Source organism: Wickerhamomyces ciferrii, contig 00150 (genome assembly GCF_000313485.1).
Source record: "Wickerhamomyces ciferrii WGS project CAIF00000000 data, strain NRRL Y-1031 F-60-10, contig 00150, whole genome shotgun sequence".
Taxonomy (NCBI): domain Eukaryota; kingdom Fungi; phylum Ascomycota; class Saccharomycetes; order Phaffomycetales; family Wickerhamomycetaceae; genus Hansenula; species Hansenula ciferrii.
Genome location: NW_011887590.1, coordinates 9,433 through 22,914, shown reverse-complemented (window position 1 = coordinate 22,914; position 13,482 = coordinate 9,433). Strand labels below are relative to the sequence as shown.

General features: G+C 30.6%; 5 protein-coding genes across 5 annotated transcripts; 3 read left to right on the top strand and 2 right to left on the bottom strand.

The window, feature by feature from the left end:
* Positions 1-661: 661 nt before the first annotated feature.
* TYR1 (prephenate dehydrogenase (NADP(+))) lies at positions 662-1,987 on the top strand (the record flags this gene model as incomplete). Its single annotated transcript, XM_011275178.1, has 1 exon — positions 662-1,987. The coding sequence occupies one exon, from the start codon at positions 662-664 to the stop codon at positions 1,985-1,987; it is 1,326 nt and encodes a 441-aa protein (XP_011273480.1).
* A 1,529-nt stretch (positions 1,988-3,516) lies between these two features.
* CQD1 (Cqd1p) lies at positions 3,517-5,454 on the top strand (the record flags this gene model as incomplete). The annotated part of the gene is made up of 1 exon (XM_011275177.1): positions 3,517-5,454. The coding sequence occupies one exon, from the start codon at positions 3,517-3,519 to the stop codon at positions 5,452-5,454; it is 1,938 nt and encodes a 645-aa protein (XP_011273479.1).
* A 634-nt stretch (positions 5,455-6,088) lies between these two features.
* GDE1 (glycerophosphocholine phosphodiesterase) lies at positions 6,089-9,610 on the top strand (the record flags this gene model as incomplete). The annotated part of the gene is made up of 1 exon (XM_011275176.1): positions 6,089-9,610. One exon carries the CDS (start codon positions 6,089-6,091, stop codon positions 9,608-9,610), a length of 3,522 nt encoding a protein of 1,173 aa, XP_011273478.1.
* A 297-nt stretch (positions 9,611-9,907) lies between these two features.
* BN7_4236 (uncharacterized protein) lies at positions 9,908-10,660 on the bottom strand (the record flags this gene model as incomplete). The annotated part of the gene is made up of 1 exon (XM_011275175.1): positions 9,908-10,660. One exon carries the CDS (start codon positions 10,658-10,660, stop codon positions 9,908-9,910), a length of 753 nt encoding a protein of 250 aa, XP_011273477.1.
* Positions 10,661-11,157: 497 nt separating this feature from the next.
* Positions 11,158-12,184, bottom strand: CAR1 (arginase; the record flags this gene model as incomplete). The annotated part of the gene is made up of 2 exons (XM_011275174.1): positions 11,158-12,107; positions 12,169-12,184. 2 exons carry the CDS (start codon positions 12,182-12,184, stop codon positions 11,158-11,160), a joined length of 966 nt encoding a protein of 321 aa, XP_011273476.1.
* Between the last annotated feature and the right edge of the window lie 1,298 nt (positions 12,185-13,482).

Below are 13,482 nucleotides of genomic sequence, written 5' to 3'. Positions count from 1 at the left end.
TCGTTAATGGTGTGGTATTTTTAGCTACTACTGCTACTCTAGTACTCTAGTCATATAATTTACTTGGCTGCTACGACTTTGAAGCTTGGTAGCTCATTCAACTTCGTCCATCTCAGAAGTTTGAACTTTGCAATATCATGAGTATAATTATTAAATTGCTGAGGCATAGAATATAGACGGTCAATTCATGAGGGAGTCAGGAAAAATAAATAACCTGGTTATTGTTCACATTATGCTTGCAAATTGCGATCCATAATTACAACTTGCCAGTTACTAGATAGTGGTCATGACTCGTGGTTCGTGATTATATTAATGGTACTTGGCACTGTGAGAAAACTGTACTAGTAAAGTGTATAATGTATAATCCAGCTCATGTCGATGGTGATTATTGATCCATGAATCCAGTATAATACGAGGTAAATATAGATAATAGTATATGCCAGCTACAAAACTAATATGATTAGTAATATATTATATAATTGTTGAAGGAAGTCGCGAATTTCTCTCATGGTAATTTTTTTGGCTTCGTACAAAAGCAGAATTACTCGAAAGACTTCTAATTTTTGACACATTGAAGTATTTTATTTACATTGGCCATTTTATCATTGAATAGAGATATTGACTACTTAAGCTAGGTTTTATAATTGCTTGAGAAACAAATATGGCTATTGGACAAGATTTGCTGCTTGAATGGAAGAATTCCAAAATCATCGGGATTATTGGTCTTGGTGATATGGGTTTACTTTATGCTAGAAGATTTTCTCAAGATGGTTGGAAAGTTGTTGGATGTGATCGTGAAGACCAATTTGAATCAACTAAGGCCAAATATAAGGATGAACAATTTGAAATTTTATTGAATGGACATCATGTTTCAAGAGTTAGTGACTACGTGATTTATAGTGTTGAAGCTGAGAACATTAAGAATATAGTTAAAGCTTATGCCCCTTCAACAAAAGTTGGTGCTATAGTAGGTGGTCAAACAAGTTGTAAAGGTCCAGAGATTGAAGCATTCGAAGAGTATTTACCAAAAGATGTTGATATTGTTAGTGTTCACTCTTTACATGGACCAAAAGTTAATACAACGGGTCAACCATTGGTTATTATTAATCATAGAGCATCACAGGAATCAGTGAATTTTGTGAAGTCTTTAGTATCATGTTTAAAGTCTAAAGTTGTTGAGTTGACGGCTGATGAGCATGATAAGATCACTGCTGATACACAAGCTGTTACACATGCAGCATTTTTAAGTATGGGTGTCGCATGGCATAAAATGAAATATTATCCATGGAAAAGTACAAGATGGATTGGTGGATTAGAAAACGCTAAAATAAATATATCATTGAGAATATTTTCAAATAAATGGCATGTTTATGCGGGTTTAGCTATAACGAATCGCTCAGCTCACAAACAAATCATGCAATATTCACAATCTGCAACTGATCTATTTAAACTTATAATTGAAGGTAAACATGATGAGTTAAGAGAAAGATTATATAAAGCAAAAGAATTTGTGTTTGGACATTTAGGTGAAGATCATGAGCTGCTGTTGGATGATAAATTATTAGAGAAATTTTCATTAAATAGAGAACCTCCAGGTCCACGTCAACCAAATTCACACCTTTCATTATTAGCTATTGTTGATAGTTGGTATCAACTTGGTATAGTGCCATATGATCATATGATTTGTTCAACACCGTTGTTTAGAATTTTATTGGGTGTTTCAGAATATTTGTTTTGTACTCCAGGATTATTAGAAAGTGCATTGAGTGAAGGTGTCACAGAAACTGCATTTAGACCAGATGATTTGGAATTTACTATATCCGCTAGAAATTGGAGTAACTTAGTTTCATTTGGTGATTTCCAATTATATCGTCGTGAATTTGAAGCAACACAAGAATTTTTTGCACCAAATTTTGAGGAAGCTACTAAGTTGGGTAATGACATGATTAAAACCATCTTGAGCCATAAAGGGGCGGACAAACAATAAAGCATAGTATGAATAATGAATCATAATATTAATCACATTTAATAATACATCTAAATTAATTTTTCTATTATATTAAGGATTCACAATTGAATTGTTACAATTCATGGTATCATAACAGGTAAAATGTAGCAATCTACAAAGATTTCGAGTCTACATCTCAAAACCGACAATTATCTTCCCTGACTTCAAAATATAAAACCACTATATAAATCGAACAAATTAAAACTTGTTTCCTCTATGTTTACTTCCAAGAATTAGCCGCTATGCTGCGCAAACCGGATTTCATTTTTTGATCTGTTGTTCAAAATCGAAATGTTGATGATGCCGACTTCAACACAACAAGTAAATAAACAAGCAAAACCAATTGTCTTGAAGTGATCAGATAAGTTCAGATACGTTTTTGACAACCATATAATACAAATACATCACAGTCTAGTTTGTTTCCTTATCTTTTATTGAAATAACCAAGTTATTAAGGGTCCATTTCCGAAAACGCCATAAAGTATTATTAATAATATAATTTTTGAATAATTAGAACCACTAATCATGGGAAATATATTTAGTGGGATATTTGGAAGATTATGGGGTGTCAATAAAGAAATAAGAATTTTGATTTTAGGTTTAGATGGTGCTGGTAAAACTACAATCTTATATAAGCTTCAGGTATGTCTTATAAATAAACTTGAAACAATATTATGATACTAACAAAAATTTGACAGATTGGTGAAGTTATCAATACAAAACCAAGTAAGTTATTGGTGAATCCATTCATAGTGAAACTCAATGAGATTTGAATACTAACAAATATTAGCTATTGGTTTCAACGTTGAAACATTGAGTTATAAGAATTTAAAATTAAACGTTTGGGATCTTGGTGGTCAAACATCAATCAGACCGTATTGGAGATGTTATTATGCTAATACAGCAGCTGTCATATTCGTTGTTGATTCCACAGATAAAGAGCGTATAGATACTGCATCAAAAGAGTTACATTTAATGTTGAGTGAAGAAGAATTGGCGGATTCAGCATTATTAGTTTTTGCTAACAAACAAGATCAGCCTGGTGCTTTAACCGCAGCTGAAGTTTCTAAAGCTTTGAATCTAGTGGAATTAAAGGATAGAAGTTGGAGTATTGTTGCAAGTAGTGCTATAAAAGGTGAAGGTTTGACTGAAGGTTTGGATTGGTATGTATTTTGTTGCTTTATTTGATAAAAAAAAAATTCGAAGAAATACTAACATTTCAAAACAGGCTTATTGATGTCATCAAAGATGAACAACTATAATGGAAATATCTATTCAAAATTGTATCGTAAATATAAAAATGTTAATGAATTTTTGTTGAATTGTAGCTTTCAAAAATTGGGTATATCTGCCATTTTTGTCTGTGTCTGGACTCGGGATAAGCTTAGAGAGCAAGTAAACACAACTTGAAGGATTCGCTCTGTTTATCAGAAAGATCTAACCAAATTCAATTAGAATCAACCCCATTCAAAGTTCCCATCAACTATATTTATTCAATTGAGAACACAATGTTTCATAAAACCTCTGGAGTCTTTCGTATAAGGACACATTCAATTAGAAATATTATCCAAAGAAGAGGTTTCCAGTCATCCATAATAACCCACAAACCCAAACTTTCTAAAACACTAATAACTGTTGGTGTTTCAGTAACATTAGGTATTTCATATCATAACTACAAATCAAGCTTAATACAGAATGACATCCTTAAATATACATCACAGCTAGAGCCTGCAACTGACTTAAAACCAAATCCAAAAGGTGACACTTATGAAAACGGACTATTCTTATCCTCTCAACAAGAACTAGAAGATGAAGTGGAAGAATATCGTAAAGAGAGATTATCAAGGAAACTAGGGTTCATTTTCAAGATTGGATTCACATTTCATGATTATATATGGGAACCACTGGTAACGGTTGGAAGATTTATTGAACTAACTATAATTTTCTTACCAATTATCTTAACTATACCTGTCAGTTGGTTTGGTAAAAAAGATCCATTACAAAATAATGAGAGAAGTGGTAGTATAATATGGTATAAAATCTTAAGATTTAGTTTAGAGAATGCTGGTGCTTCTTTTATAAAACTTGGACAGTGGGCCGCTTCACGTACAGATATTTTCCCACAACAATTTTGTGAAGAATTAGGAAATTTACATTCAAATGCTAAAAAACATTCAATTGGATATACTAAAAGAATTTTAAGTCAATCGTTTGGTGGCTTACCATTTGATGAAATTTTTGAAGAATTCAATGAAAATCCAGTTGGTGTTGGTGCCATAGCACAAGTTTATTTAGCAACATTATCTAAAAAACTAATTGAGAATATTGATGAATTTCAGCCTGCTACTAAAAGAAAAGGATCTTTATTTGGATTGAGTTCATTGATATCAAATGATGACAATATTCCAGAACCTAATCAAAAGGTTGCAATTAAAGTTATCCATCCAAATGCTGCTACAAAGATTAAAAGAGATTTGAAAATTATGAATTTTTTCGCAAATGCAATTGATATAATCCCTACAATGGAATGGTTATCATTACCTGACGAAGTTAGAAATTTTGATATATTGATGAATTTACAATTAGATTTGAGAATTGAAGGATTGAATTTAAACAAATTTCAAGAAAATTATAAAGATGATTTATTTGTTAATTTTCCTAAACCATATTTGAAATTTTCAAATAGATCTATACTTGTTGAAGAATATATTAATGGATTATCAATGTCCAAGATCTTAGAATTGAAAAATTCAGGAAATTTGAACGACGAAATGTCAAAACAGCTCAGTGAAAAGGTCATTGATTCGTTCTTACAAATGTTGATTTTAAATAATTTTATCCATTCAGACTTACATGCAGGTAATATATTTGTTAGATTTGTCAAGCCTAATGAGTTACAGACTGAAATTGTTTCAAATGTTAATGAGCGTGATGAAATTTCAAGAAATTTGAAAAAAGTTGCAAATAATAACGATGATTTAACTAAAGAATTGAATAAATTATCAATAGATGGTTTCCACCCTGAAGTTTGTTATATAGATGCAGGGCTTGTCACAGAGTTAAATGAAGTGAATAGAGTTAATTTTATTGCATTGTTCAATTCTTTAGCTGAGTTTGATGGTTATAAAGCTGGTGAATTGATGATTGAAAGATCGAAGACTCCAGAAACTGCAATTGATGAAGAAATTTTCGCATTAAAAGTAGAGAGATTAGTTGATAAAATCAAACAGCGTACATTCACATTGGGGACAGTTAGTATTGGAGACTTATTAGAAAAAATGTTGTCGATGGTTAGATCACATCATGTTAGAATGGAGGGAGATTTTGTCAGTGTTGTTGTTGCAATATTATTATTAGAAGGGATTGGAAGACAATTAGATCCTTCGTTAGATCTTTTTGCAAGGTGCGTATGGTTTACCTTTTTGAACGGGATGCCAGATCACTAACTATTTTTCTTAACAGTTCATTGCCAATATTAAGACAATTGGGCTTCAGTGATAATGGGAAGAAGTTGATCAAAAATGAAGATAAGTTGGCCATGTTTAAAGTGTGGTTAACTTTAGAAATTAGACAATTTATCACACTCAGTGTCCAAGATGTGAGTATATTTCCAACATTCCCAGCTCTTAATCGTAAACTAACAAACAACAGATTTATAAACTGGTCAAATCAGATGGATTATGTCCAAATTATTAGAAATAAATGTTTTACACAGTACAATATATCCGCGATTCATTTAACCGGAGTGCCTGATGTAATCCTTATCTAATCACAATCGTAATAATTTTAAATTTTCAATGGCACATAGAACAAATTCAAATTCACACGTGGAAATTGAAACGTGAAGAGACGATTAAAATCAAACAAAATTGATAACGGAAAACTGGTCTTTTGATTTTTGATTCTCTTTTGGAATTCAAGAGACCACAGTGGAACCCGTCAACGCTTAAAGAGTTCCACCAAGAGAAGTATGAAATTTGGTAAAACGTATGATGCTTTAATAACTTACCGCTGAGATCTATTACTAACCGTTTGAATAGAATCACAAGTCATCAAGTTCCAGAATGGAGTCATTATTATATGAACTATAAGGATCTCAAAAAGCAAATAAAACTGATCAAAAGCTTACAAAAATCCATATTAAAAGATGTTGAAGAACAAGATCCTGATGTTGTTGATCTACAATTGAGTGATGCTTTAAATAATTCTCAAGTTAAGGGTGAATTGGCTGGGTTCTTTTTCTCATTAGATCGTAATATTGAAAAAGTGGATGATTTTTATAACAAGCAATATTCAGAATATGATAGAAGATTGAAGAAAATCTCTTCAATCATCAATTCTTTCAATGGTCATATTGAAACTTTAGACCATGAAGAATTAGAAGAAATTATTGGTGTGTTGATTGAATTACGTTCATGCTTTAGAAATCTGAAATGGTTTGGTGAATTAAACAAGCGTGGATTTGTGAAAATTTTGAAAAAATTAGATAAGAAAACAGGTACTTCTCAACAAGGTCCTTATTTAAATTCAAGAATTTTCCCATTGAGTTTTGCTCATGAATCTGATATCATTAAAGATTTATCTTCAATTAATGTCTTTTTGAACAAATTATCACCACATGTTGAGACTTCAAAATTAGATGAATCTAATGGAACAAGTAAAAGAAGATCAAGTGGTGGTTCAATTTCCCCAGATAAATACCAAAGATTTATCGAGAAAGATGATGAACAACCATTAATTAATCAATTGATTGTTGAGTATCGTTCAATTGTTCTTGTTCCAGTGAAAATCTTGGTTTCTTTATTGAACAAAGCATCTTTATCGCAGTCAACCAAATGTATTTCCAAGTTACTAGAAGTTATTCCTTCATTGGGTGATCCATCAGATATTAGTGGTAGAAATTTTTTCCATCACCATATTATAGCCCTAGGAAAACAAATCCAAAAATCAAATAATGATAATATTTCAAGCTCAAAATCATCTGATAATGTTTCAGCTTTATTATCAATGAATTATTTGAACTTGACACCTGCTGCATTACCTGATGCAAATTATAGAATGGTTGGTGCTTTCGGACCAGATGGTGTGAACTCAAATGACTCACCAACATCACTTTTATACATTTTGAATAATTTGCCACCTCATTTAAGACCTGCTCTATTACAACGTGATAATTATAGAAGAACTCCACTTCATTATGCTGCTCAATTTGGTCTACGGGAAATCACAACAATTATAATTGATTTCTTAAAATCTTGGAATGAATGGGATGCAACCATCTCTGTGGATAGTTTACAGATTTGGGGAGATGCTGAATCTTTATCACCATTACATCTAGCCGTCTTGGGAACCCATCCAAAAACTGTTGAAGTATTAGTTGCAAATTCAAACAAAACTTTAACATCCCCAAGATTGATTTTGTTAGCTTCAAGATTAAATTCACCATCCATATTAAATACTCTTTTACAATGTCAAGGGATTGATATTAATTATAGAGATCCAGATACAAAGGAAACACCTTTATACATTGCCACAAAATTAAATTTTGGTAAAACTGTTGAATTCTTATTAGAAAAAGGTGCAAATACAGAAATTGGTGAAGCTTCATTTGGTTGGACTCCAATTTTCATTGCTGCAGTTGAAGGTTTATATGAAATTGTTGTATTATTGAAAAAATACGGAGCTATTTATTCAAAAGAAGATGAAAGTGGGTGGACACCAATGGAACATGCATGTCTAAGAGGTCATCTACAAATTGCGGATATTTTAAGGCCAATTAATTATAATCACTTGCAACAATTAGATCAATCAAATGGTTCAGATGGTTCTATCGATAAATTACAACAAATTTCTTCTTCAAATTCTTCAATTGATAAAATTCACAAATCAACAACAACTGCTCAAAAGGAAGAAATTTATAAATCTATAAGACCTAAAACTCCTAAACAAGATGACCAAACCGTTCCACAACCTGTTAAATCATTTGGTCATAAATATTTAACAGATCAATCTGTAATCTTAATCACATTGGGTTCAAATGATACAAGAGAAGGCACTGAAGCTATTAAATTGGATCGTGTTCCTATTTCAAAAGTTCACTCTACTGAATTAGATACTGCATTATCATTAGTTGTTAGGGCTAAATCACAACCAAATGAACCACCACATGTTTTAGATTTACCAATTGATGATGCTGAACCATTAACAATTTATACATCAAAAGAAAATCCTGAAGACGAAATCATTTATTTTGATATTGTTCCAACATATGGCGGTCAACATAAACAAATTTTAGGTCGTGCTGTTGCAATATTAGATAAAATCTATACAAAAGTTGGTGATAATCGTCGTTCATTAAATAAAGTTGCCACTGTTCCAATTATTGAAACTGAAACTCTTGATGTTTTAGGTACATTAAAATTTGAAGTTTTAATTGTTACACCTTTCCATCATCCAAATATGAATTCAAATCGTACTGAAGCTTATTGGAAATCATTAGTTTCAACAAGAGTTATTGGTCATAGAGGTCTTGGTAAAAATGTGGATGCTAAGAATTCATTACAATTGGGTGAAAATACTATAGAATCATTCATTGCAGCTGCTTCATTAGGTGCATCATATGTTGAATTTGATGTTCAATTAACCAAGGATAATGTACCAGTTATTTATCATGATTTTTTGGTTGCAGAATCAGGTGCAGATATTCCAATGCATGAATTAACATTAGAACAATTTTTAAATTTAAATAATGTTTATGAACAAAAAAATGAACCTAAAAGGGCAAAAGATGATGAAATTTTATTTAGACCAAGATCTGCATCACATTTCCATTATAATGATAATGATTCAAATAATAAAAAATTTAAAAATGATGAATTTTATTCAGATAAAATGAAATTAACTAAAACTTATAAAGATTTAGGATTTAAAGGTAATTTACGTGGTTCATCAATTGCCTCATCATTTGTTACATTAAAAGAATTATTTAAAAAAATTCCTCAAAATGTTGGATTTAATATTGAATGTAAATATCCATTATTATATGAAGCTCAAGAAGATGAAATTGGAGAAGTTATGATTGATTTAAATTTTTGGATTGATACAGTTTTACAAATTGTTTATGATAATGCAAAAGGTCGTGATATTATTTTTTCATCATTTCATCCAGAAGCTTGTTTATTATTATCTTTAAAACAACCATCAATTCCAATTTTATTTTTAACAGAATCAGGTACAAATTTAATGCCAGATGTTAGATGTGGATCATTACAAAGTGCAGTTAGATTTGCTAAAAAATGGAATTTATTAGGTATTGTTAGTGCAGCTGAACCAATAGTTAAATGTCCAAGATTAGCACAAGTTGTTAAAGCAAGTGGATTATGTTGTTTTACTTATGGTGTTTTAAATAATGATCCTGAAAATGCAAGATTACAAATGGATGCTGGTGTTGATGCAGTTATTGTTGATAATGTTATGGCTGTCAAGAAGGAATTACAGAAAACAAATTCTACATCACCATCAAACAATGATCTTGTTTCAAAAATTGAAGATGAAGTTAAAGAAAAATTAAATTTAAAAGATGAAATTGCAGTTAAGGAATAGATAATGATTTTAAATTTTTGTATATTAATAGATTTTTATATTATCAATCATAGCTGTAAGCTTTAACTAGTGTCCCAGACTGCATGGGTATGCATGTAGGTATAGATGGTGGATCATATATGATATATGAATCGTGATATAAGACTTACATTAGTTTTTTAATTGAAAAGACATCAAATCTTTATTATACTGTGTATATAAATTCAAATTGCAATATATAAATCAGAATATTGTCATCAAGCTCATTAATTGTATCAAATAAAAAATTAAATCAAATAAACACTATTGTAGTTAAGCTTATTCATGTTGAGGTAAAGCTTCTTTTTTCTTTAAATCAGCTAATCTTCTAGCTTCATTATGAATTTCAGTTGAATCATTAACAACATTTGAATAGAAACCATGGATCTTATTACCAACACCAGTGTTTAAAGCTTTTTCAAAATATCTTGATAAATTTGCACTAATTTTATATTTTTGATCTATAGTTTGTTGAGTTTCTTGAACATGATATTTATCATCTAAATCTTTTAAAAATTTCTTAAATTTATCAGTATAACCATTTTGTTTATCATGTTCAACAGCTTTTTCAATCAATTGATCACCTAAAATATAACCATGAGATAAATATTCAGCAAAAATTGTAGATTTTGGTTTTGATTCTTGTTCAATATCATCAGAATTGACACCTGGTTGATCAATTAAGGATTTAGCTTCTTCACTTGGAGGTTTAACAGTACCCAATTGAGATTGTTTGTTTGCTAAAGGTTCATTATAAGCTGGAGGATCATTTGCAGTTGGATTTCTACCGTCATTGAATGGTAAAACTTTAACTTGAGAACCACCCAATTCAGCACCATTTAATAATAAGGCAGTTGAAACAGCAGATTCATTTGCAAAGAAAACTTGATAAACAACTTCATTATTTTGAGCGCTTAAATCATAATTTTCAATTCTATCAATTTTACCACAGAATGAAAAAAATTCATGAATTTTATCCTTTGTAACTGATTCAGGAATGTTACTTGCTAAGATACTTAATTTTGTTGCCATTTTGTTAATATTATTCAATTGTTATTTGATTGTTTGATTGATGGTAAGAAGTTAAAATCAAACGTGGGAATTCCAAGATATTTATACAATGGCAAAATAGCCCCTTATGTTATGTTGCTATATAATTTTAAAATGTGTAATTGACACAATTTTCAATTCACAATTAAATAATTTTCAAAAGTTTTCGATTGCTAAAATTAAAATGGACTTCATTACTCCATACAAATGTTGTCTAAGTACCCTTTTCTTACTCAATTGTTACTTAATTGTTGTGTGTATTGTTGCGTAAATTTTGTGTCAATTGCTGGCGGCAAATTGCAATACTCTGTTGAAGGCTGAAGCATGTGTAATTTGAGCCGAGGCGCTTGACTAAAAGGGAAAAATACGGGGGCTCAGTCCTCGGAACTTGTTAGTATTATGTAATTGATTAGTAACTATCATAACTACATTTTAATAACCATTTTTGAATATAAATATACAATATACAATACTTAATCCTATAGAATAGTTTCACCTAATGCACATCTTGCAACTGCACAGCCAGCTGTAATAGTATCAACAACATGAGTTTCATTAACTCCCAAACTTGGATTACATTCAACAATATCTAATGCAATTAATTTACCAGTTTCTGCAACTCTTTCAGCTACAAATAAACCTTCTCTTAAAGTTAACCCACCTCTAACTGGTGTACCTGTTGCAGGAACATATAAAGGATCTATTGAATCAACATCATAAGACAAATGAATTGGTGTATTACCTTCTGGATCAATAGCTTTTAAAGCCATTTCAATAACTTGATTAATACCATATCTATCAATATGATACATTGAAAATGCAGCAATACCATTTTCTTTTAAAATTTTTTTTTCACCATCATCAATATCTCTTAATCCAATATATGCAACTTTTTTAGGTGAAAGACATTTTGGTACCCATTTTAATTCTGGTGGATATGAATGATCATCTAATCCCATTAAAAATGCAACAGGACAACCATGTAAATTACCAGAATCTGTAGTTAATGGAGTATTAATATCAGCATGTGCATCAATCCATAATAAACCAGCATCTGGATATTTAGCAAATGAACCTGCAACAGTTCCCATACCAATTGAATGATCACCACCAATAGTTATTGGTAAAAAACCATCTAAAGCTGCAGATTTACAACTTTTATAAATTTTTTCACAAGCTTCACCAACAATTTTTGGTCTTTTACACATTTCAAAAGTATCATTTTTATCATTAATTTTACGTTCTTCATAATTTGTATCTTTTAATGGATCATCAATTTCAATTGACCAACCTAAATTTTCAATTTGTTCTTTTAAACCAGCTCTCAATAAATACTTTGGACCATCTTCAACACCTGATTTACCTTGACCTCCTGAAAATGGAGCTAAAATTAATTTAGCATTCTTCTTTGGGAAATAATCGTAGTGTGCTGGGTATATTTAGTTAATATAATATTCACATATTCACATCTTTGAATTTTCATAACTTACGTTGTTCTAATTGCATTGTATCAAGTTTTTGTTTCTTATAAGTTGTCATTATACTTTTTCTCTTTTGGAAGGTTTGAATTGAAAATTGTGAAATGATGGGAGTTCTTTTGGTTTTTATAATGTGAATGTGGGAATCAAAATTCAATGATCATATTCGCTTTCTTTATCACTTAACTGAAGTGAAGAGAAAGGAGTTGATACAATTGGTTGATTGGAAAACTATCAATTCATCTGAAATTTTGATAACATGAAGCCATAACAATCCACAATCATATAATCTAAAAATCACTTTAACCGCTTCGTTGAAACCCTTTTAAAAGCTGATTATATGATGGCGGTTAGATCTTGTTGATACAAATCTGTTGAAAAAACATCAACAATCAACAAATTCTCCAGCTAATGTTCATCTAAATCCGTTTTCATTTCCCGATTAGGAAGTCAAGGGTTTCCAGCAAACTCTTAAGTGAAGGTAAAAACGAATCAGGTTTTAATCAAAAACGCATCAAACGCATCAAACAACGCCGTAGTATCTACAAAGTAAATCAATTGTAAACTATTCATATCATTCATAAGTAAAATATATATTGTAAAAGTAATCAGCTAATCAAATACCACCATTTTCTTATTTGGTTTCACATTTACATTCAGCACCACATTTACATTCAGTACCACATGAACAAGTTTCAGTATGTTTAGTTGTTGGTTGATGAGTTTCACCACAAGTACAAGAAGTACCACATTGGCATCCTTCAGGTTTAGTTGAGCATCCACAAGGCATTGTTAATAATAATTGTTTTTGTTTAATTGAATTAATTCAAATCAAGATTTGATAATTTGATTAAAAAGTGATTATATTAAAAACTTCAAGACTTTTGATGTGTTTATATACTTTTATTTAATACTTGTCAAATTCAAAAACTCCGAAATGAAATGTTTCCCCTACCACGACAAGCAATAGATTTTAATGTACAGCACTAAAAACTCAAGTTTCTAATTAATTCTTTTGTAACAGCAAATACAACTCAAAAGTAATTCATGAATATACTTGAAGTACACTAGGGTAAAGTTATGAGATATTAATGCTGATAGGCTATGTCTTTTATTTCTCCAGTGGGTAGGGCTAGCTTTAAATTTTTAGTCTTATCAAGTTTTCATCTAGCTGAAAATTCGTTTATGTACAACATGACCAACTTTACGATGCACCTGTATTTCCTTCAAGGATTACTATGGACCTAGACTATATAAAGATGAAAGGTCAGGAAAAAGTGAGCAATTAAATTGGTTGCACAATGCATACGTTGTATTAAAGTGTTG